Source organism: Mytilus californianus, unplaced genomic scaffold (genome assembly GCF_021869535.1).
Source record: "Mytilus californianus isolate M0D057914Y unplaced genomic scaffold, xbMytCali1.0.p SCAF_10, whole genome shotgun sequence".
Lineage (NCBI taxonomy): Eukaryota > Metazoa > Mollusca > Bivalvia > Mytilida > Mytilidae > Mytilus > Mytilus californianus.
Window position 1 is genome coordinate 54,194,469 of NW_026262582.1, and position 26,570 is coordinate 54,221,038.

General features: G+C 32.7%; 1 protein-coding gene across 3 annotated transcripts in view; it reads left to right on the forward strand.

The window, feature by feature from the left end:
- Positions 1-24,076, forward strand: part of LOC127718893 (pleckstrin homology domain-containing family A member 8-like) — a 39,997-nt gene extending 15,921 nt beyond the window's left edge. The window contains exons 8-13 of one of the 3 annotated variants that reach the window (XR_007989996.1): positions 1,049-1,134; positions 4,552-4,610; positions 4,821-4,951; positions 11,072-11,204; positions 13,227-17,308; positions 17,470-24,076. Coding sequence is in view for 1 of the 3 variants with exons in the window: in XM_052224978.1 (XP_052080938.1) it covers positions 1,049-1,134; positions 4,552-4,610; positions 4,821-4,951; positions 11,072-11,204; positions 13,227-13,424 (607 nt within the window). In the remaining 2 variants the exon portion in view is untranslated. Of the gene's footprint in view, positions 1-1,048; positions 1,135-4,551; positions 4,611-4,820; positions 4,952-11,071; positions 11,205-13,226 lie in introns of all 3 variants that reach the window. The other 2 variants (XR_007989997.1, XM_052224978.1) reach the window with 2 other exon arrangements.
- Positions 24,077-26,570: the final 2,494 nt, after the last annotated feature.

Below are 26,570 nucleotides of genomic sequence, written 5' to 3' on the forward strand. Positions count from 1 at the left end.
TATGACCGGAAATGTATGACTGTTTAAAGCAAAGAGTCAGATCAAAAAGATTGCATAAACTTCAATTTTTCTTCTGAATAATGTTAAAATGGCAAACCCATGTTATATGTCCGGTTCAGGCTCGGCACAACAAGTCCAGAATATGATTTGTCAGATTTGTCCTGACAATATGACCGTTTTAGAAGCCCTGGTTCAGGCTCGGCACAACAAGTCCAGAATATTATTGGTCAGACTTGTCCTGACAATATGACCGTTTTAGAAGATCTGGTTCAGGCTCGGCACAACAAGTCCAGAACATAATTGGTCAGACTTGTCCTGACAATATGACCGTTTAAGAAGCGCTGGTTCAGGCTCGGCACAACAAGTCCAAGAACATAATTGGTCAGACTTGTCCTGACAATATGACTGTTTTAGAAGCCCTGGTTCAGGCTCGGCACAACAAGTTCAGAATATAATTGGTCAGACTTGTCCTGACAATGATGACCGTTTTAGAAGCCCTGGTTAAGGCTCGGCACAACAAGTCCAGAATATAATTGGTCAGACTTGTCCTGACAATGATGACCGTTTTAGAAGCCCTGGTTAAGGCTCGGCACAACAAGTCCAGAATATAATTGGTCAGACTTGTCCTGACAATGATGACCGTTTTAGAAGCCCTGGTTCAGGCTCGGCACAACAAGTCCAAAATATAAATGGTCAGACTTGTCCTGACAATATGACCGTTTTAGAAGCCCTGGTCCAGTGATCAGTGGGAAGTTTTCCTGACTAGGTTTCATTTCTCAGATACTATAAACAAATGGTCAACTATATTGGCTATATATAATGATTGTAAGGTGTACATGTTTATCTGGCTGTTGTATCCACTCAGATACTATAAACAAATGGTCAACTATATTGGCTACCGGTATATATAATGATTGTAAGGTGTACATGTTTATCTGGCTGTTGTATCCACTCAGATACTATAAACAAATGGTCAACTATATTGGCTATATATAATGATTGTAAGGTGTACATGTTTATCTGGCTATTGTATCCACTGTTTTTTTAGTTTCATGGACCTCCACTTGGATACTGATGGAAGCATTCCAGTAGAAGAATTCCTTCTGGCAGCAAAGTCTATTTTACCTTTGTTTGGTAAGTTTTTTTAGTATATTGTGTGGAGAGTTTGAAACTAAATAATACAAAAAGGAATGCTTTAAAATGAATAAAGGATATATTACTGTAAATTAAGAAATTATTGTGATTGGTTTCACAAAAATAAAAGTTTGCATTTTAAATTTGGATAGCATTATTAGAATGCAGCCTTTCCTGAAATTGTATAACTTTTAATCACATTTTTGTTTTATTATTCAACAATCAAAATAATAAGTGCACTAAACAAATTCGGAATTTACAGTATTATATGTTGATGAATCAAATGTCAGATCTCCAATGGTAAGACTAAGATTAAGTTATGGATCTACAGAACTAGGTGATTCAGTAATATAACTTTTTGTGATGACAGATGATGCTGGTGATTATAGGTGATTTACTCTGTGATATCTTTATTTATCACATATTTTGTACTGATATGTACGTTTTTGCATGGCCAATAATAGCCGGAAGTCAAGGTTGGTTATCAGCCCTCGGGGCCAATATCGATATCAGCCCTTGAAATCCATATCGAGCCCCCGAGTTTAACTTCCGGTAACCTGTCAATCAAAAACTATTTGTAAACAAGTTGTCATCCGAAGCAGTTAGACGATCAGGAGAGGTTTCTCACAGATCAAATGACGATCTATGTAATACAAGAAATAAAAAATGAGAACACAATGAAAAGAAATTTAGAAATTTACGAATCTGCTGTAGTAGAAAAAATGTAAAAAATCAACAGTGGAAATCACAAAAGTTCCCGTAAAATTTGGACGTCATAAAGAATTTAGAAAATATATGACGTCACAATGAAAAAGCGATTGTTGTATGACATCGAAAGTTCAAGCGGAACATATTTCCAAATCATAGTAGCAATATGGTGTATTCTTCGTCAGCATTAATTGGAAATGTAACACTTTTTAAAGTCGTTTAATATTTTCAATTCTGGGAATTTATATATTTATTGTTAATTATTTGTTAAACTTTTCACAAAACTTTGTTTACTCACTGGGATACGAACCTTGTTAACTCACTGTGATACATTTTTAAAATTTTTTTCGTTAAATGTTTTTTTGAATTTTTGTTGAAAATATCAAACATAATTTGGTATATACTATCTTTTTTCTCTTGCTTGAAAATATGTGATAAATAGATTATTACATGTCATTTTCCATATGGTCCGTGGTATCAGCCCACGACCCATATCAAGCCCTCGGGCTAAAGCCCTCTGGCTTGATATGGGAGTCTAGGGCTGATACCAGGGCCAATATGGAAAATGCCATGTAATAATCTATAATTATTATATATGTAAGTAGTAAATGCAAGTAAGTTTTATATGTAATACAATCAATGGCAATAGTTCTATATCAGCCATCCATGATGATATTGATATTGGTCACCATCTGTATCTGTCTGTGAAAATTTGTTGTAGTTCATAAAAACTTTGGTATTTGAACAATGGAAATGAGTTTCATGGACCTCCACTTGGATACTGATGGAAGCATTGCACAGGCTTAAGGAAACTCCAACAGCAAATTATCTGTTATATAATAAATTGTTTATGACAATAAAATCCATATATTTTAATGATATTAAATAATCAAATGGTCACTGACTTCCTTTTTGGTGTATCAACTAATCTGTTACTTGGTTGGCAGTGAAAAACATCAAAAATCGACCTTTTACGGCCTACAAAGACGTTACCATTATTTCGACTATTTGTTGTATTCCTTCACCTAGAACACCATTTTGAATGATGTATACTTTTAAAAGGAAGTTTGTGGTCCTATTATCATTTTGTATCATTAAAACAGAAATTTATGTGCCAACAACATATTTTTTTTTAAAGAAAAATCTATGATTAAAAATTGGAAATTTGATGGTATTAAGACAAATTTAAGAACATTTTTCTGTGATTTTATGTGCTTTCTATACAAATGATAACCTATTATGAAAGAATTTAATCAGTAATATTTTAGAAAATAAAGAGATAAATGGATTATTTTTTCGATTTTCAGTTAAACTAAAGTTCAATACGCAAAAGTTGCATGCAAAAGTTTAACAAAATCTGTGACATAGCCCATTTACTGTAACCTGACCTTAAGTTTGTTTTGACAGATCTTTGTAAGCAATAATTCTTTCTGTCGAGACAATCTCCTGTATAAAGTTTTAATTATGATAATCAAAGTGCTTGTGAGCACTGAAGGTTAAAGATTGCTTTCAATTAGCATTTTTTTTTTTTAGAATAAAACTTTGAATTATATCCAGCTAGGTGAATTATAAATTTGAGTTGGAGTTATTTTCCTTTGTTCATGATTGTACATTTGTAGTTGAACCTGTTTTCATAACAGATTCATATGCCATGTATTGCTTATGTTATCACTGTGTAGCATCACCACCTGATATAGGTACCCCTGAAGCAAAGAAACAATGTTAGCAAAAAGTATCTATTCTATTCCCTGTACAGTAAAAACTATTCGCTGTACAATTTTTTCATCTTTATTTACATGAATTTCTTAGAAAACACTAGTTTATTTCAAAATACATTGTACGTGAATAGTTGATAGACAAATGATAGATAAGCATGTTTTAACTGGTCACATACTTCTTTAAATGGTTCCTCCCTTATCTGATTCTGATGATTTGAAGAGAGAGAAAGCCAATTAAGGATCATTATCAGCCCTAAATAGTAGCTACATTATTATGAATCAGCATCACAGAACATTACTTGTCAGCAAAACATGGTATATAATGAAAATAAGAAGAATTTGACTTTGCCTGACTTCACATTTGTTTTTTCCACCACTTATGGGGTACTTTTATTCGGTGGTGATGCTACATAGTGGTAAATTTTAATAAAAAAAAGTTTTCTTGACAAGTATGGTAATTCAAATACACATCATATTGTATCTTGAAAATCTAAGTATAACATGTCATTAAAAAAATTGCATAACATTGACAGGATATGATCTAAAGAATGATCACTTCACTGCACTATTTTGTTTGAACTATCAAAGGTAGTGATAAACCTTGGAAGATATCGATATCAAGTCAGTACCACAGGGTTTTGATTGCATTTCATACAATCTTTACCCAAAAAAAATTTGTTTAGTGTAGAGACTAAAATTCAACAATATTAGCATATCTCACAATTAATCACATTTGCTTTTATAGATATATTACAAACTTTTGATAGAATTGTAAGGTGTATGAATCCAAACATCCTTAGTAGTCATGGTGATATTCCAATGTGTTTGCACAACCTTTTTAGATAACATGATTTACACTCCTTTTAACTCCTCATTATGAAAATGCAATGGGTAAATGACTCTGTTAAGTGTATAAACATGTATTAACCTTTTAGTGGAAAATGTATATATTATATTTCATGACACTTATACTTAAATTTGTATTTTGTAGATAAGTTTAATGCTACAGCCTTTGCTCCAGTGAAGATGGATTTCCAAGGCAACATTAGGGTAAATCCTCTTACAATATATGTGAAAAAGACATAAATTTGTTTCAAGATTCCATATAAAAACTGCTTATTTTACTTTCTCATAATCTGGAGATTAATTATATTATATACCTTCAGTCCAGAGGTAAACATGTTAATTCTATAATCTAAATGGTCTGTCATAATATTCATATCAAAAAAATATTAAAATTTTTTTTTTTTTCTCCTCTAGAAAATTCATCAGAAATATTCGACCAATACAGCAGGATTTACTACACTGCAGAAAATAGTGCTATCAGAACTCAACAAGAAACAACATCTTCTCTCTAATTCAGCCACAATGGCGTTACTTTGGATGAAAAGGTCAGTTTTTAATACTGGGGCAGATCTATGGGGATTGCTTGGATCAAGACCTGATGTGTTTTGTAGTCAATTTTCTTATTTTTGACTGCTCTGGCCTCTCCTCCTTTTTTAGACAAAATTTTACAGGGGGCCACCTCTATACATCCAATTGGCAACACTGGATCTGTCACTTTGTAAGATAATAATAGAGATTAAAAAAATATTTGATTAGGTTAAGGTTTTGTAATTTAAATAATTGAATTTTAGTTTAAAACAGCCATGAGGGATAAAATAGAAATTGAATTTTAGTTTAAAACAGCCATGAGGGATAAAATAGAAATTGAATTTTAGTTTAAAACAGCCATGAGGGATAAAATAGAAATTGAATTTTAGTTTAAAACAGCCATGAGGGATAAAATAGAAATTGAATTTAGGTTTTAAACAGCCTTGAGGGATAAAATAGAAATTGAATTTAGGTTTAAAACAGCCATGAGGGATAAAATAGAAATTTCAATACAAATTGTAAGTATTTTCGATTAGATTTTCTACATGCTGGCTGGTATCATTAAGCAGCAACGTTATATAATACAAAATACTTTTTAATCAAATATACAAGATTATGTTTATTGCCAGAGCATTACATTTCAGTGATGTCTCTTTTTTCAGCTTCCCATGTCTTTGTGATTATCTGGTAAACTTTATATTTGATGGAAGATTGTATTGCACAATACTTAGTTTTACTGAATGAATGACTCTTTCCCTTTTTGTATTAACAGCTTTCTTGTTGCTTTTCATTTGTCGTTTGTTTGTTTTATATATATATAAAATGATGTCAGGAAAATGAGTGATGGTAGGGAAAATGAGTGACTCATTCTATGTTTTTTCATTTATGCCCTCTGGGGAAACTGTCCTTAGCTTTCTTATCCAAAACCTTTCCCAAGCAAGTCTTTCGGCCCTTGACCAACCCTTGTTGTGGTCTATGATTGTGATTGTAAGGTTTTTGAGATCGGCTTGGGCATGCCCAGGTGATCTCAAATGACGACTTACGGGGAGGTCGGGCTTGCAGGTGTAGTCACTTCGATGACCATTCATGCGTTTGTTGAATGGCTGTTCTGTCTTGCCAATATACTGCATGCCACATCGACACTGAAGAAGGTATTTTTGCCCCACTCCCAGTAACATAGATAATATGAAACTGGAAGATGACCTTAATAACTTTGCCAGAACCCTCAGAATCAAAGAATATTTTGGTAACAAGGATAATGAGGAAGACTCAGACACGTCTGACTCGGAGGAAGAAATCAGAATTCCGCATTTTAAAAAGAAGAGTTCATGGATTCCAAAACCTAGTAAATCTGCTACACTGGAAGATGTTATCGACAAAATCAAATCGGTTGTTGTTCATCTAGCTAGCAACAAGTACTCGTCATTTTATAACACCTCTTCTGACGAGAAAAAAGCCATACAATCGCTGAGAAACCGAGATGATATTGTGATAAAACCAGCAGACAAGGGAAGTGCCGTTGTGATAATGGACAAAGCTAACTACATCGCGGAAGCAGAGCTTCAGCTCTCTGATGAGAGATTTAATAAGAAGCTTGACTATGACCCTACTTCTGAGTTTAGTTCCAAAATTATTACTGCGTTACAAACCATGCACGATGACGGTCACATAGATGAGGATACAATCGGATATTTAAAACCAGAGAACGCAAAGCCTGGTCGATTGTATCTTCTTCCCAAAATACACAAGGTTAACAACCCTGGTAGACCCATTGTATCCGCAAACGGCCACCTGACTGAGAAAATCTCGGAATTTGTAGACTTTCATTTAAGATCTCATGTAGAAAATCTTCCTTCTCACATTCAAGACACAAAAGATTATCTTCGTAAAATGGAATCCATGAACCCTTTTCCTCGGAAACCCTCCTTGTCACTTTAGACGTCACCTCATTGTATACCAACATACCTCATGATGACGGAATACAATCGTGTAAGGAAATATGGGACTCTCGCAACACCTTAGAACCACCTACCGAATGTTTAGTCCAGCTGCTCACTCTGGTTCTGAAATGCAACAATTTCACCTTTAATGGTGAACATTACCTTCAGATAAACGGGACAGCGATGGGGACGAAAATGGCACCGTCATACGCCAATATTTTCATGGGAAAATTAGAGAAACAAATTATTTCAACATCTTTATCCAAACCTCTGTCTTGGTTCCGTTTCATCGATGATGTTGACATGAAATGGATTGAATCCCAACAAAAATTGGATGATTTTATCAGACATGCAAACAACGCACACCAGTCAATTAAATTTACATATGAAATTTCCAACTCCAAAATATCTTTCTTAGACACTACTACATCTATTAAGGACGGTGTCATATCAACAGATCTCTACTGTAAACCTACAGATAAATATCAATACCTTTCTCCCCAAAGCTGTCACCCCAAACACTGTACAAAAAGTATCCCGTACAGTCAAGCTCTCAGAGTAAAGCGGATTTGCTCCTCTGAGGAGGCTGTCACTAAACGGTTAAAGGAACTTCACGGTTTTTTGACCAAACGAGGTTATAAGAAATTGGACATAGATAAGGGATTTGCGCATGCTAATAACAACAGCCGCAATGACCTTTTGCAGTACAAACAGAAGAGGCGCAGCAAAATAGTTCCGTTTGTTTTAACATACAATCCCGCCTTTACTAACCTTTCACGTTTGATCCATGCCAATTGGCAAACTATTGCCAAGCACCCAAATTTGTCCAAGATCTTTCCCAATACTCCTGTCTTAGCTTTTCTGAGACCAGCAAGTCTGAAAGACTTATTTGTGAAAGCTGACGTCTCTTCTAATAAAAGCTGTTCAACTGCAGGATGGTGCAAGTCAAGTGGTAACAGACGATGTCTGACTTGCCAATAAATACTGAATACTCAAACATTTACTTGCCACTCCACTGGGTCTGTGTACACTATATTTTGTAATGAAACTTGCAAAACACAGAATGTTGTATACCTTCTTCAGTGTCGATGTGGCATGCAGTATATTGGCGAGACAGAACAGCCATTCAACAAACGCATGAATGGTCATCGAAGTGACTACACCTGCAAGCCCAACCTCCCCGTAAGTCGTCATTTGAGATCACAGGTGCACGCCCAAGCCAATCTCAAAAACCTTACAATCACAATCATAGACCACAACGAGGGTTGGTCAAGGGCCGAAAGACTTGCTTGGGAAAGGTTTTGGATAAGAAAGCTAAGGACAGTTTCCCCAGATAAATGAAAAAACATAGAATGAGTCACTCATTTTCCCTACCATCACTCATTTTCCTGACATCATTTGTTTCCAGTTACTCCGGCTTCCTTACTTGACCCTTACAGTTTTAAGGATTCTTTTGGAATTTTTTGAATTTTACTAGTTTAAATACCAGGGTTCTTTTCATTTAGTAGGGATTTACAAGTACGCATCCACGTCCATTTTTTTAACCCTATCCCAAATTTACTATTATTTTTTCTTTTCATTATAAAACTACTATTTATTTGGGATGATAAAAGCCTCTGTTTGACATATTTGACCAGCTTATATCGATCAGTGCTGTTTTTTTTTTTTTTTTTTTTTTTTTTGGGAATGTATTTACACGCAGTTGTTGTAACATCTTAACTGACGTCATTTTGGAATTTTAGAGTTGTGCCAGTTCATATCTCTAATTACTATTTTCATTTTAGGCATGTTTTTGAGTCGTTTTTTGGAAATTTTAAAAGTTTATTAGGGTCTCTACCAAGGATCCGGAAATTTTTCCAGACAATTTCGGTCATTTTGAGATGTTTGAAAAGTTGGTGCCCCTTTTCAAATTGTCAACATCGACTTGACTATATTCATAGCATCAACGAACATGACGAACTTGTATTGCTGTTTCATTATCGCATTTACTAAGTAAATGTCTTACCATTACCATGATGGACAGTTTAGGGAAGGCAACAGTCTAAAATTGAAATGATTTTAATGACTCAAAATGGTTAATTTCTCAGACATTGCTTACGTTTCTTTCGATTTGACAAAATTAAAACCGGAAGTTTGCGATATTTTAAAGTACGAATAATTCCGGATTCATTTCCGGGATTTGTTTTGTTTATCAAATTGACAGGAAATCATCGGCTTTTTATGGCTTTTTTATTTTATTACCTTTAAAAGTGTTTGAATATAACAGATAATAGTTGCACTCGTTTAATTTGGCATGAAATCAATTTGCATTTTACGATTAAATATTAAAGTTGCTGAAGACAATTTCACGCATGCGTATTACATAGTAAATAAAGCACATGTGTTACTCATGAAAAAATACTTTTTCTACGTAAATTTAGATTTAATTTTTAAATCAGAATTGATGACTGTCTTTGATGAAAAGTAAATAAATAATGAATACACTTGTCAGGGAACTTTAATGTTTTAAAGGTATTATTCTGAGCTTGTGATCACTGTCAGGTGTGAATTAAAACCACAGGTAAAAAGTGATTACCGATCATTAGCCAATGTTTCTCGGAGGCATTGATATAGATATTAGGAGGGCCCACAGGATTATCAAACTACTGTAGTGGCAGTTTTATTACAGGAAAGGGATTATAAACAAAAACAAGTGATCACAAGTGCAAAATGGCGATTAAGAAATCCGATTTCAAACATTGAGTCAAAGAAATGACCGAAATTACATCTGTAAAAAAATAAAATTTGTCCTAAATCCCAATTACTCGTTTAGGACAAATAGTTTCATCTTAGGACATGACTGGCAAATATGACCGTTTCCGGACCCTTGGTCTCTACATATGATGTTCGCGTGAAACTGTTTCACTTTTTTTATTGTATAGAATTCAAGATTGCTATAGTTTAATAATCAGAATAGATTGATCTGATTCATTTTACATCGTGCTCATACTGATGAAGGATATCTGTTATCCGAAATATTTATAGTTACATTTGTTCGTTTATTGTCATTTTTTGGTGATGTTGTACCCTTTTAGACTGGTTATATATTATATTTTGTAGTGTACTGTATCATATTTATATGATCCATCGCCCCGTAAGATTTATCGTTGGCTATTTTTCAGTCATTTAATATACATATATATATATATGGTCCCTTGTATGTTGGCTTGGTGGTATACTAAGAAATCAAATAAAATAAAAAAATGTTTTTCGGAAAATTGAGTGTTGATGGTGGATTTTTGTAGTCTCTTACTGGCAAAGCCGAAGGGAACTTTAGGTTTGCACTCTGTCCATCTGTCCGTCTGTCGTCAGTCCAGCAGATCAGTTTTCCACAATTTTTTCTTTGTGCTTGAAGATATTGATTTGATATTTGGTATATAGTTTCATCATGACCAGGTACAGATCAAGTTCGAATTTTGTTCCAGTCTGATGATTTTGTATAGAGTTATGGGTCATTGGACTTAGAAAATTCATGCAAATAATCAGTTTTCCACACTTTTTTTTATCATGCTTGAAGATATTGATTTGATATTTGGTGTATAGTTTTAACATGACAAGTTACAGATAAAGTTTGAATTTTGTTCTGTTCAGATGATTTTTTTGCAGAGTCATAGTCCTCAGACTTAAAACACTTATTTTTGGTTATGCTTCAAAGATATTAATTTGATATTTGTTATAGTTTTTTAACCATGACCAGTTATAGATCAGTTTAAAATTTTGTTCTGTTCAGATGATTTTTTTGCAGATTTATAGTCCTTGGACTTAGAAATACATGCAAGTAATCAGTTTTCTGCACTTTTTTTGTCATTTTGTTTCAGTACAATGATTTTTATACGACCCCAAAAATTTTGCGGTTGTATATTTTAACCTGTAGTGGACTATGAATTGCCATGCAATACTCTCAGAATGCTTGCTATACACTTTTTTGCCTCAGGTTTGTTTTGTGCTTGACACATTGTGTGGACACCTGTCTGCTGTTGGGAACTGTGAATATTTTTTTATTTTTGTCATTGGGTTGCTGTCTCATTGACTTATGCCCCACATCTCCTTTTATTTTTATGCATTGTTTTACAATATTATTTTTCTAAGCTTTAGATGTTGCATGCTCAATGTTGCTTTAACTATTTTATATTCTAAACAAGAATACTTAACTTTCAGAGGTTTGGAGTTTATCCGAGAGTTCCTGTATGAGATTATACGAGGAGAGCCTGACTTATCACAAGCTGTGACCAGTGCCTACAGTAAAACATTAAGGAATTTTCATGGTTGGGTTGTACGTGGAGTCTTTGCTGTATGTATATATATCCCCAGGAGTAGAATTAAGCATACGCAGACTGACCATTTGATTTATGAAATTTTTTATTTATTCAAGTGCTCTAAAGTATTTGAATGCTGATAAAGAAATTTTTTTGGGGTTTGATCTTGCCTTTGATTTTAAGATATTATCTAAGAAATGTATTATCTAAGGAAAAATAACCTTTTCAGAACATTTATTTCTCAAAACTGGAAACCACAAAGATAAATCCCAACTACATCACAGAAGTAGGTTTCAATATTTCAGCTGAAATTTCAAATAAGGATTTATTGACCATTATTATACTGCGGATTCATTTATTTTCGTGGGTATCAATTTTCGAGGATAGAGAAAAAAAGACGTTTCATGGTATACGTAAATTCGTGGATCGCTGATTACAAAAAAAAATTTTAAAAATTAAGATACGTAATTCGTGGATTTCTTTTTGATTTATTTAGGAGATCATATAACCTCTTAGGTGTGATCAATAATAAAACAAACAAAAAATAAGGAATGCATTGAAAAAGTTTTGAATTGTCAAAATCCTCGCTTGGTCATTCTAGGTTAAAGTGTTCATTGAAAACTTCTATTACAATAATGGACAGAGACAACTAATTATTTGTTTTTTTTACAATTTATAAATTCTTGTCGGAATTTTATAAGGCATTCAAAACTCTATGATTTAAAGCTCATTTCCCTAATCACTATATAATAAACAGTCATATAAGTAAAAGGTGTGAAAATAAATGTTCCTGTTATAAACAATATTACCTACGGGCAATATCCATATCCCGTACTTAATCCTATTGATTTTTAATCACCAGTAAACCAAACTATGACACGGTAATTAACAACTTGCAGTTATTTTCCATGAAGAGTTTTAATCAATATAAAAAAGTAAATTATCACTGATATTCGATATGTTTATTATTGATTTAATCAAAATGTTATTTTCCATGAAGAGTTTTAATCAATTTTAAAAAAGTAAATTATCACTGATATTCGATATGTTTATTATTGATTTAATCAAAATACTTGTATCATCTTTCAATAAAAACACGTGTTATGTCACAATGCTTATCGTTAGTCAACACTCTACTAGAACTGCATAACATAACCGGAAATAAACATCCGACTCCATACTCATTTCTCTGGATTATTTCGTTGAATTCTTAAATTCGTAGTTCGCTGTGACCCACGAAACCTACGAAAATTGGTATACCACAAATAAAAATGAATCCACAGTAATGGATCTTAGCTAAAACAAATGACTAGATAGGAAATGTGTCTCTTTGTTGAAAATTTTAGCATCAGCATCACCAAAGCCTGGTTTTGGCCCAAGAAAATAAAGTTTTTTAGAACTATTTCACATTGCACAAAATGTTTGGAAACGCATAAAATCAAGAAATATAAATGAATTATTTAAGATTTTTGATGCTATGAATTCTCAGTTATGTCATAATATGGACTTTTTTCATGAAAACGAATAAAACTGCAGAATTTATGCAGTTTTCCATTGTTATTTCCAATGTGGAAACATCATGTGCAGCCAAGAAACAACAAAATAATTTAAGAGAAGCTTTATTATAACTATTGACATAATCTCATCAAATATAAAGTTGTTTCTTGGCTTTGCACATACTTTTCCAAACTAATATATGCTTAAAAGTTAAACAAGGAAAATCAAGAAATATGCAAGTTTTGTTGTGATTTGTTGCCATGGTTAGTTGTCAAATTTGAAATTTGTTTTTAATTTCTGAACACCTTGTGCGTAAGTGTAGTTACAAATTTAAGAATATGTATGGTAACTTTTCAATTTGCACTAATATTTTGGCCAAATAAGGACCTTATTGCCCCTACTCGTTTTGATTTTCCTCTAAACTCAATGAAAACAGACCAATTTCCAATGGTTTTTGGACCATACAGTGCATATGTCGACAAAAAAGTAGCTTGAATTATATTTGTTATACAGCACTTTCAGTAGTGATGTAGCAATATATTTATCTGTTTTACTTATAGGTTGCTGCCAAGGCTTTGCCTTACAGAGATGTGTTCATATCCAATTTGTCTGTACCAGGAGAGGAAGATACTGGAACATTGTATCAACAGTCATTGATGTCTGATATAGAACAGTATATTACAGCTATGGATGTTGTCATCAAAATTCTCAATGATTTTTATAAATTGCATGATTTAAATTCCGATGATACTGTGTAATGAAAAACAATTAAGGGGCAATAACTTGAAAGGGATATAAGTTCCATGAGTTAAATTCCCAATGATACTGTGCAGTGCAATACAAATAAGGAAGAATAACTCTAAAAGGAGATAAATTACATGATTTAAATTCCAATGATTCTATGTCATGCAAAACAATTAAGGGGTATAACTCTAAAGGGAGATAAGTTACATGATTATAATTCTAGGAAACAGTTAATTGGGATAGCTCTCAAGAGAGATAAGTTACATGATTATAATTCTAGAAAACAATTAAGGGGTATAACTCTAAAGGGAGATAAGTTACATGATTATAATTCTAAGAAACAATAAATAGGGAAAGCTCTAAAGGGAGATAATTTACATGATTATAATTCTAGGAAACAATTAATAGGGAAAGCTCTCAAGAGAGATAAGTTACATGATTATAATTCTAGGAAACAATTAATAGGGAAAACTCTAAAGGGAGATAAGTTACATGATTATAATTCTAGGAACAGTTAATGGGGATAGCTCTAAAGGGAGATAAGTTACATGATTATAATGCTAGGAAACAGTTAATGGGGATAACTCTAAAGGGAGATAAGTTACATGATTATAATTCTAGGAAACAGTTAATGGGGATAACTGTAAAGGGAGATAAATTACATGATTATAATTATAGGAAACAGTTAATGGGGATAACTCTAAAGGGAGATAAGTTACATGATTATAATTCTAGGAACAGTTAATCGGGATAGCACTAAAGGGAGATAAGTTACATGATTGTAATTCTAGGAAACAGTTAATGGGGATAACTCTAAAGGGAGATAAGTTACATGATTATAATTCTAAGAAATAGTTAAGGGAGATAGCTCTAAAGGGAGATACGTTACATGATTATAATTCTAGGAAACAGTTAAGGGGAATAGCTCTAAAGAGAGATAAGTTACATCATTATAATGCTAGGAAACAGTTAATGGGGATAACTCTAAAGGGAGATAAGTTACATGATTATAATTCTAGGAAACAGTCAAGGGGGATAACTCTAAAATGTCATTTGATAAGGATTTTAAAGCATTCTGAATTTAAAACACCATTTTACATAGAATCAATGAAGACTGAGTATTACAGTGCCGATAAAGTACTAAAATACCATCTCATAATCATTAACATAGTTTTTAAATTAAAAGCTGAAGACATCAGTTATGTATTAGATATATCTTCTTGAATCTAGACATTCAATTCAAATAAAACAATCAAAACTAAATGGCAGGAATATTGTTTACCATATAGCCATCCTATTTTGTATCCTTAAAGTTACATAATGTAAGTGCATAATTAGAGATGAATTTGTGAAAAATGAATAATTATATTCCATCTCTTGTCAACAACTAAAGGTTAAAACAAGTTCCTTTGATGGTTAAAACTACAAATCAGACATTTTTTAAAGCTGATTCTGTAGTAATACTTTTTAAACAAGGGAAGTAACTCAAGATGTAAAACTTACAAATTGTTTTCAATTCTTTGAAATAGCAATAATTTATAAAGGTTTAGAAATTTTTTAAAAAGTATAAACATGCTTCAGGATTTCATGACTAGTTAGAATAAGTAACCTCCTTTGTTAGAAAGATACCAAACTATAGTTCTTTAGAATAGCCTTATTGTCTGTTTATCATTTCATCATTTAAGACAATAATTTAAAATTTGTCCAACAGATCTTCAAAACTATGAAAATTCATGTATGGGATCAACAAAATTTGTGAAAATTATTGTCCTAACTGTTGATGAAAATTGTGCAATTATTTATAATATAATGAATTTACAGTTTACTTTTGGAGATAGAATTTGCATAAAAAAATCATCTTATAATGCCTTATCATGTCATTATGATGCTACTTAATGTGCAATTTGACTTTATTTCTGCATAATCATTTGTATTTACACAAAATTATGAAATGTGTTGATGTAATTGGTATCAAAGTTTTGAGAGTTCCCTGTTCATTTGAAATACAAGGTGCATATCCATATCAATGAATGTTTATATTGGAACACAAAATTTCCATCCAGTAATCAATGATATTTTGTTTCTAGTGCAGAAAATGCAAAAAATTAAAAATGAAGATGTTTCTGAAAAAGATAAGCTCTTCATTTGAAATCTTATCGATCAATATTACATTAAAAGAATAGAAACTGTTTACATCTTTGAGTATCTGAAACCTTGAATTTAGCTTTTTGTTTGTAACTTTAGGAATGAATTTTTTTTGTCGATTATACCTTATGGATTCAGAATAATGTAAAAACCATGAACATAGGACTTAGCTATGTGTATATGCATGCATTGGTTCATGCATTGGTTCAATAATTTCCTTAGCTTTATAATCGCCAGAATTTTGTTCTACATACTTTTATAATACAATTCTCTTGATTTACTCATGAAATTCTGTAATCTGAATGAAAAAATTTTGTCTAATTGCTAGAATTATTAAATCATCATTTACAAGTTTGTGTTTGTCCCTAGATAAGTGCTGAAAGTTATTTGGCAATTTTGAATTGTAAATCAATATGTTCTAAACTTCTTAACTAATTACAAATTTTCAGATATTTCCCAAGTTTCTAGAATTTCTGGTTTTAGATATAGTGAATGTTCAAGCTTCAGTTTCTAAACCATAAATGTGCCAGATGTGGTGTGTTTGTCAGGTTTTATTGTGATTTATGTAGACCAACAAATAGTATGTGGTTAAGTTTTCTATATTTAAAAAAAGGTAGATAAGTAAGAAAATATTTTGTATTGCTCTCCCTTTTTTGAACTCTTAGAAGTAGAGGAGAACATATTTTAACATGTATCATATATAAAGGGACCAAATAAAGGTTTTGAATCATTTTACAATATACATCATGGATTGGAAATACTGTCTAGGCAATCAATGTAAGGTACAACGGCAAAAAAAAGAGGCTGGTTAAAAATTAGCTTAAGGAAAAGCAGGAAATTAAGGTTGTCTTGTCATAATTGTTAAAAAAAAGTGTTGTAGTGCTTAGTAAGCATGGTTTATGCAAATATTGCAAGAATTATAAAATTCTTCAGATGAAATTTTAGATAGTTTTCTCTTGAAGAAGAGGAATTGAAACCATCTTCAACACTAATCATTTTTAAGTCTTTGTCCAATGATAAAATAAATTTTATTAATTTGGCAACTGTTTTCCATGGGATCAGCTGACTTGCGCATTTGGTTTTTCATTATGTTTTTTTTTAATTTTTATACGACCGCAAAAAAATTTTTGTGGTCGTATATTGGTATGACGTTGGCGTCGTCGTCGTCGTCGTCGTCGTCGTCGTCGTCCGGCGTCGTCGTCCGAATACACATTAGTTTTCGCACTCTAACTTTAGTTTAAGTGAATGGATCTCAATGAAATTTTACCATAAGGTTCAATACCACAAAAGGAAGGTGGGGATTGATTTTGGGGGTTATGGTACTAACAGTTAAGGAATTAGGGGCCAAAAGGGGCCAAAAATAAGCATTTTTGTAACTTCCAGACATAACTTGTGTGTAAGTGTATGGATCTCTCTGACATTGTACCACAAGGTTCCATATCACAAAGGGAATGCTGGGATTGATTTTGGGGGTAATTGCCTCCAAATTTTAGGAATTAGGGGCCAAAAAGGGGCAAAAAACAAGCATTTTTCTAGTTTCATGACAATAACTTGTTTGTAAGTGTATGGATCTTTATGAAATTGTACTACAAGGTTCCATATCACAAAGAGAATACTGGGATTGATTTTTGGGGTAATTTCCTCCAAATTTTAGGAATTAGGGGCCAAAAAGGGCAAAAAACAAGCATTTTTCTAGTTTCATGACAATAACTTGTTTGTAAGTGTATGGATCTTTATGAAATTGTACTACAAGGTTCCATATCACAAAGGGAAGGCTGGGATTGATTTTGGGGGTTTTCCCTCAAAATTTAGTAATTAGGGGCCATAAAAGGGCAAAAAAAACATGCATTTTTCTGGTTTCAGGACAATAACTTGTGTGTAAGTGTATGGATCTTTATGAAATTGTACTGCAAGGTTCCATATCACAAAGGGAAAGCTGGAATTGAGTTTGGGGGTAATTGCCCTAAACGTTTAGGAATTTGGGGCCAAAAAACAAGCATTTTTCTAGTTTCCAGACAATAACTTGTGTTCAAGTGTATGAATCTCTCTGAAATTGTACTGCAAGGTACCATACCACAAAGGGAAAGCTGGGATTGAGTTTGGGGGTGATGAATCATAAGGGGGTTCAAAAAATTGGGGGGGGATTTTTTTTTTCCTTTTTTTTCTTTAACATTTTCCATTTTAAATTGGTTATTTCTGATTTATATATAAAAGCAAATAATAATGATATGGTTTGAATAGGCATACATGTGAACCTCCCGACGGGAGTACAATAATCCCGTTTTCAGGGGTCTCCTCCCGACCTCCCGTTGAAGAGGAAAAAATCCCGTGTATGAAATTTTTCATGAATGAAAAATTTCTGCCCAACATATCATCTCAGGCATCTGGTGTAACTGACATTACCTGAAGTTATATTTTACCTGTGAATCAATTAACATGCATAATTATATGGCTTCACTTGTCAGCTTGGGTGTCAAACATACTGGTAATCAACGATTTTTACCTCAGGCTAACTGCCGTTGTGTAACAAAAACTGTGTATTTATTGGGTTACTTCCCTTGATTTATCCTGTTTTAAGTTACTTTCCTTTTAATAATGAAAATTTATAAAAGAATATAAATAAAATATAAATTGAACAAATAATCATAAAAGGATGGTTATTAAATGATTTTAAATGTCTTAGGACAAATAAAAAAATAATAATTTGAAAATTATTTGAGGATTCTATACTTCCTTTCAAGGCTTAAATTGAAATTTATATAATAACTATGACCCTAATTTTACAGATAGAATGATTTTCTGAGTTTGCAAATAAAAACTATTTGCAAGAGAAAAAAAAATAAATAAAAACTTTTTGCAGATAGCTAAACAAATGTTCTGGTTGCAATGATTGTTTAATAGAATATGAAGTAAAAAATTTAAAGAACATACTGGAAAAAAACAATGTTAGATTGAACATGTAGAATATAAAGATGGAGAAACTTTATAAGTACAAGGGTACTATAAACATAATAAATTGGATGGAAAGTTGAAGAAAACACACTTTAAAAGACCATTTTTACAGCACACGGTTACATTTACAACAAAATTAATGTCGATTAAAAACCTCCTGATCTGAGTCCTAATCTCCTGACCAAAATTTCCCAATCTCCTGATCTGAGTTTCATAGTCCATCACATGTATGAATAGGTAAATTGAAAATTTTTAAGTTCTTAGACCACTTTCATTCTGTGTCAGAAACCTATGCTGTGTCAAATATTTAATTACAATCCAAATTCAGTGCTGTATCAAGCTTGAATGTTGTGTCCATACTTGCCCCAACTGTTCAGGGTTCGACCTCTGCGGTCGTATCAAGCTGCGCCCCAGCGGAGCATTTTATTTGTTTTATGTTGTTATTTTGTGATATGATTGTGCAAATCCTGTAGTTATTTATTTGTGAATGTCTGATGAATGAAAATAAAAGACGAAAACAAATGTGAACATTAAAAATTATTTGGGGCTATGATGGTAATGGAAAACGTTTCAGTTTATGGTTATTCCACTAAAATGGATGTGGGAGGGTAGGAAGTACGGTTTTATTTTGGGACATTTGTTGTGAGACATTTTTTGTGAGACATTTGTGATTGTAAGTCTGTTAGATGTATGCAAAGTTACTTATAGGAAGCATATAGATTGTGGGAGAATATTAAAGTCCTATACCCATTTTGATGGAATAGCCCTCATGCCTCTGAATGTTTTGTGTGCTTTGTAAAGCTGTGTTCAGTTTTGGTTATATTTTAATTGAAATGGCACCTTTTGAATATAAACTATATTTGTGAAGTTTTGCATTATTTCTTTATATTTCACATAAAAAGTTAAATTACAAAAATATATGGTTAAACTCTGAAACAGAGCTTTATCCAATCGTTTACTGTGTATCACAGATGTTCCTTCCATTAATACAATTTGATTGCAGTTGTGCACTGTTTTATTTTACTGTGGATTCATTATCAGGGGATTCCAATTTTTTGTGGATTGAGGAAAAATTATATCTTCTGGACACTTGGTTTTATGGTTTGACAAATTCTGCATACAAACCTAAAGGAAATTTGTCCTTTGCTGAACAATGTAATCCACCCATCCACACAGTCGATCAACATTATAATCTAACAAATAAACTGTTTATCAATATAAGTAGATACAGTATCTGTATTATTGCTAATTGTCTGATTAAATGGTCACAAGTTGTTTGATTTAAAATAATGTTTCTGTTTTAGAAGCTGTTAATTTTATTATACATGTTAGTTTTTGTTATTATATTTGTTAAAAAGTTTATACAATATATAATTATATAACACTGAAATAAGTTACTAAATTGTTTTTTGGTAATACGCATTGTATTACAAAATTTAAATTTATGGCATTGATGTACTATAATGACATTATGTTAAGTTTAACATCAGAGGCAATATTGATAGAGTTGCCATAAGTCAATGTTATGTCTACTTGAGTTCCTTGATCTTACAAGTTGTATTCAACTGTTAAAATAAACCTTTATCATGAGTGAATTCAAATGTGATTGAACTGCAATTTTAATAATCTTGAAATGGACTTTTAACTGACATTTAGTTTACATAATGTTGAGAATTAGGAACTGAATCTGTATCCTTTGTCTTAGGTTAACTTCAGGTTAACTTCAGGTTAACTTGTGAAAAAGAAGAAAAATTGCCATTTGTTTTGTAAAAACTAAACAAAAATGATGCTTAAAAGTTAAAAAGGTTTCATCACCAAGCAATTCATTTTGAACTATCAATTTTGATTCAAAAACATATAAAGTTAAAGGTAGTTAAAATTCTTTGATACCATGAATAGCAGCAGACGACTGTTGTACTCATGTGAAACTTTATTCAGTAGTACAAATTTATTTTTGCATAAGAAATGGAGAAACTTTCATGTGTTAATGTTTAATGATGTTTGAAAAGAGAATTCTGTAAATTTAAATGAGGCAGCATCTCAACAACACAAATAGACAAAACTAGACATGTAGAGGTCACCATAGAATTTGGTTTGTGAATGCTTGTCATAAAATAAAGGAGGAGGAATGATAAGAGCAATTATTTGGCCCCTGAAAAAAAAGTAAACTTATTCAAGTCTTTCAAAGTTGTTTTAATTTTATTGATAAAAGAAACTGTTGCTTTAAACAGAAAACTTTAATGCAGAATGGTAATTTTTTATGTTATCATTATGTTTTTAACAAATTTACCTAAAATGACCATTTCAGGCATAGTTTTTGGTAGAAATATATATAAGCAAGATCTTTACCCAAAAAGGTATTTTTCACACATTAAAATCATGAAATACGTTTTGGAGCAAAATATCTTTTGGGTTCTATCTTATTATCAATGAAAGGATCTCCAGATAAGGCTTTTTTGTCAGGTATTGTTGTTTTGCACTAAATGTAAGAAGTTTGAATGCCCTTATTCCAATACGCAAAACAAATTTGAAAAATATTAATACAAATGTCAGACAGCCTAATGTTTTATGAACATCTGAAGCATGTTATTTCGTAGATAATAATAGTTTTTGATTTTCAATTTCAAGGGTAAAAAAAAGGTGGCCTTGTCATACCTTCTCCTTTATGACATTAAGAGTCCAACACAGATATCTCCTTGAATGTTGTAGAATATTCTCAAGTATGTTTAAGAATGGTTATTCTTGAGGGTTAATTTATCTTAGAGGTGTGTATTTTGAAAATAATTTAATTGTTTAAAAATAGAAATAATAATATATTGATAAAGGTTAAAAGGGTAGGGCTGCTTTCCCCTGTATTTGTTTAAGTCACTGAGTCAGTTTTGGAAAGTTGATGAACTCAAGTGAAATTCAAAAATTAGATGGTGTGAATGACATATTTTAGGATTTTTCAACCCATGTACAAATATCAATGAAATGAAAATGTCATTTATTACTTGACATTGTTGTTGAAGATGATATTGATTGTAAATTTTATGATTTTTTGTCTCACGTAAAAAAGTGAGACTTTGGCAGTGTTTTGGCGTCAGTGGTGAGTCAATAATGTATTAGTTCTTAATTAGGTCAAGTTTATGGTGAACCACTAGTGGTAGGTCAGTCATATTTGGTATGCAGTTGTATTAGCATTGGCACATCTCATTTCCATGGCGAATTATGTTGCCCCTCCCCCTAGTCATGGTCTATTGACTTAGAAACTTTTGCTTAGTTTACATGTATTAGTTTGTGATTATGTAAGTTTAAGGAGAACTGTTAGTGTTAGGTCACTGATTTTTAGTGTGCAGTTGAATAAGCATTGGCACATCTCATTGCATTATGTAAAATTGAGAATGGAAATGGGGAATATACATGTTAATGTTTGTGATTAGATCAGTTTAAGATGAACGACTAATATTAAGTCAATGATATTTGGTATGCAGTTGAATTGGCATTTGCAAGTCTCATTTCCATGAAGGTTATATGGTCCCACCCCCTCATTATGGTTCATTGACTTGGAAATTTTTACATACTGTAAATTCGGAAATTATTGTCAGGTTTTTGTCTCGCCTTGACGGAGTCAAAAAGCGAGACATAGGTATGCTGTTTCCGGTGGCGGCAGGGCGGCGGCGTCAACAATGTATTAGTTTGTGATTTGGTCTAGTTCATGGTGAACCACTAGTGGTAGGTCAATGATATTTGGTATGCAGTTGTATTAACATTGGCACATCTCATTACCATGAAGATTATTTGGCCCCACCCCCTCAGTCAAGGTCTATTGACTTTGAAACTTTTCATAGTTTACATGTATTAGTTTGTGATGAGGTCAATTTATGGGGAACCACTAGTTGTAGGTTAATGATATTTGGTATGCAGTTGTATAAGCATTGGCATATCTCATTTCCATGGAGATTATTTGGCTCCGCCCCCCTTAGTCATGGTCTATAGACTTTGAAAATTTTGCTAAGTTAACATGTATTAGTTTGTGATTAGGTCAGTTCAAGGGGAACCATTAGTGGTAGGCAGATGTTAATTGGTGTTCAGTTTTATAAGCATTAGCACATCTCATTTCCATGGAGAATATTTGGCCCGCCCCCTCAGTCATGGTCTATTTACTTTGAAACTCTTGCTTAGTTTACATGTATTAGTTTGTGATTAGGTCAGTTTAAGGGGAACTGTTAGGGGTAGATCAATGATATTTGGTATGCAGGTATATAAGCATTGGCACATCTCATTTCCATGGAGCTTGTTTGGCTCCCCCCTACAGTCATGGTTCATTGACTTTGAATGTTTTGTATTATGTAAAATTGAGAATGGAAATGGGGAATATACATGTTAATGTTTGTGATTAGATCAGTTTAAGATGAACGACTAATATTAAGTCAATGATATTTGGTATGCAGTTGAATTGGCATTTGCAAGTCTCATTTCCATGAAGGTTATATGGTCCCACCCCCTCATTATGGTTCATTGACTTGGAAATTTTTACATACTGTAAATTCGGAAATTATTGTCAGGTTTTTGTCTCGCCTTGACGGAGTCAAAAAGCGAGACATAGGTATGCTGTTTCCGGCGGCGGCAGGGCGGCGGCGTCAACAATGTATTAGTTTGTGATTTGGTCTAGTTCATGGTGAACCACTAGTGGTAGGTCAATGATATTTGGTATGCAGTTGTATTAACATTGGCACATCTCATTACCATGAAGATTATTTGGCCCCACCCCCTCAGTCAAGGTCTATTGACTTTGAAACTTTTCATAGTTTACATGTATTAGTTTGTGATGAGGTCAATTTATGGGGAACCACTAGTTGTAGGTTAATGATATTTGGTATGCAGTTGTATAAGCATTGGCATATCTCATTTCCATGGAGATTATTTGGCTCCGCCCCCCTTAGTCATGGTCTATAGACTTTGAAAATTTTGCTAAGTTAACATGTATTAGTTTGTGATTAGGTCAGTTCAAGGGGAACCATTAGTGGTAGGCAGATGTTAATTGGTGTTCAGTTTTATAAGCATTAGCACATCTCATTTCCATGGAGAATATTTGGCCCGCCCCCTCAGTCATGGTCTATTTACTTTGAAACTCTTGCTTAGTTTACATGTATTAGTTTGTGATTAGGTCAGTTTAAGGGGAACTGTTAGGGGTAGATCAATGATATTTGGTATGCAGGTATATAAGCATTGGCACATCTCATTTCCATGGAGCTTGTTTGGCTCCCCCCTACAGTCATGGTTCATTGACTTAGAATGTTTTGCATTATGTAAAATTGAGAATGGAAATGGGGAATATACATGTTAATGTTTGTGATTAGATCAGTTTAAGATGAACGACTAATATTAAGTCAATGATATTTGGTATGCAGTTGAATTGGCATTTGCAAGTCTCATTTCCATGAAGGTTATATGGTCCCACCCCCTCATTATGGTTCATTGACTTGGAAATTTTTACATACTGTAAATTCGGAAATTATTGCCAGGTTTTTGTCTCGCCTTGACGGAAACAAAAAGCGAGACATAGGTATGCTGTTTCCGGCGGCGGCGTCGACAATGTATTAGTTTGTGATTAGGTCTAGTTCATGGTGAACCACTAGTGGTAGGTCAATGATATTTGGTATGCAGTTGTATTTATATTGGCACATCTCATTACCATGGAGATTATTTGGCCCCGCCCCCTCAGTCAAGGTCTATTGACTTTGAAACTTTTCATAGTTTACATGTATTAGTTTGTGATTAGGTCAATTTATGGGGAACCACTATTGGTAAGGTTAATGATATTTGGTATGCAGTTGTATAAGCATTGGCATATCTCATTTCCATGGAGATTATTTGGCTCCGCCCCCTTAGTCATGGTCTATAGACTTTGAAAATTTTGCTAAGTTAACATGTATTAGTTTGTGATTAGGTCAGTTCAAGGGGAACCATTAGTGGTAGGCAGATGTTAATTGGTGTTCAGTGGCATTAGCACATCTCATTTCCATGGAGAATATTTGGCCCCGCCCCCTCAGTCATGGTCTATTTATTTGAAACTTTTGCTTAGTTTACATGTATTAGTTTGTGATTAGATCAGTTTAAGATGAACTGCTAATGTTAAGTCTGATATTTGGTATGCAAATTTATTGGCATTTGCAAGTATCGATTCCATGGAGATTATATAGCCCCACCCCTGATCATGGTTCATTGACTTTGAAACTTTTACATAGTTTACAAGTTAATGTTTGTGTTTAGGTTTGTTTAAAGGGAACGACTTATGATAAGTCAATGGTATTTGGTATGCAGTTGTATTAGCATTGGTACATCTCATTCCATGGAGATTGTTTAGCCAAGTACCTTCAGTCATGGTTCATCGACTGAATATTTGCATAACTTACATGTTAAAGTATTACTATTTTAATTTCAACATTTGCACTATCAAAATTACAAAAAGGCGAGACATATCTCTGTGATAACAGTTTATTATTATTGCAAATAATGCGATAAGGTGAGTATCGCAATATTTAGAACTCGCATTCTAATATCTTATACATACATCAGTATGCAGATTTTCCTGAAATCGCAATCAAAGTACAAATATCAAGTGAATTTTAGTAGAAATTCAAGGACTTTTTGATAATGACCTTGCTGAAGAAATGAATACAGGGAGAATTGGTCTTACCTCTTTGATGCTAAATTATTTTATTGTTTAAAGAAGAAAAAATAATATATACATAAATAGAGTATTTATTTAGTTGTTGTTAAATTCCTATAATGAGTTATAAACTCTCTATATATGTATGTAGAAATTCAATGTTAAACATTGTAATTGTGATAATACAAATGGACAAATATTTTGTTTGTGATAAAGATGGATAACAAAAATGTTTTGTTTTGATTTTATTGAAAGGAACCTGAGATGTTTATCAACTGTTAATTCAGAATTTTTGGTGCATTTATTATTGAGATGGTTGATCAATAGACAAAAATGTGAGATAAATTATGATGATTACAGGATACAAATAGTGGTATCAGATTTTAACTTTGGGTTTCATTTTTGGCAATAAAAACAATGCACAAATGTCTGAATGCAGTATGCATATCTAATGAGAAGTAGTGCTTGCTAAAAGAAGTAAATGTGCTTATAATGGTTTACTTTTACAATTTGTGACTTGGATGGAGAGTTGTCTCATTGGCACTCTTATATCTATTCAATGATACTTATACAGATTGTTTTTTCCTTGAGTATTTTTTCTTTCCTGTTTATGCTTTTTCTTCAAAAAGGCGACATAATGATACCATTGGTTGGTTTGTCTTTGGTTATTGCAAGGCACTAATAAAACGTGATTATTAATTTCTAAAATCAACTTATGTATTGGTTACCTATACTACACGAAAAACCTGTAAAAAATCAATTCATCTTGGCCTCTAGTATGTGTTCTACAACTAATATTTCAGTGCTTTTAACTAGTTCCTTAACTTCTATCAAAGAACTTATCTTAATCTTTTGTAATGAGACATATGAAAATAGTGGAATTAACTTTTTAGCTCACCTGGACCAAAAGGGCCAAGTGAGCTTTTCTCATCACTTGGCGTCTGTCGTCCTCTTTGTCCGTTAACTTTTTTTAAAAATCTTCTCCTCTGAAACTACTAGGCCAAATAAAACCAAACTTGGCCTAAATCATCCTAACAGTATTTAGTTTAAAAAAGGTATCCAATGACCGCGCCCATCAACCAAGATGGCCGCCATGGCAAAAAATAGAACATGGGGGTAAAATGCAGTTTTTGGCTTATATCTCTAAAACTAAAGCATTTACAGCAAATCTGACAGGTGGTAAAAATGTTCATGAGGTCAAGATCTATCTGCCCTGAAATTTTCAGACACATCAGACAACCCATTGTTGGGTTGCTGCCCCTGAATTGGGAATTTTAGAGAAATTTTGCAGTTTTTGGTCATTATCTTGAATATTATAATAAATAGAGATAAAATGTAAACAGCAAAATATTTCAGCAAAGTAAGATCTACAAATAAGTCAACATGACCAAAATTGTCAATTGACCCC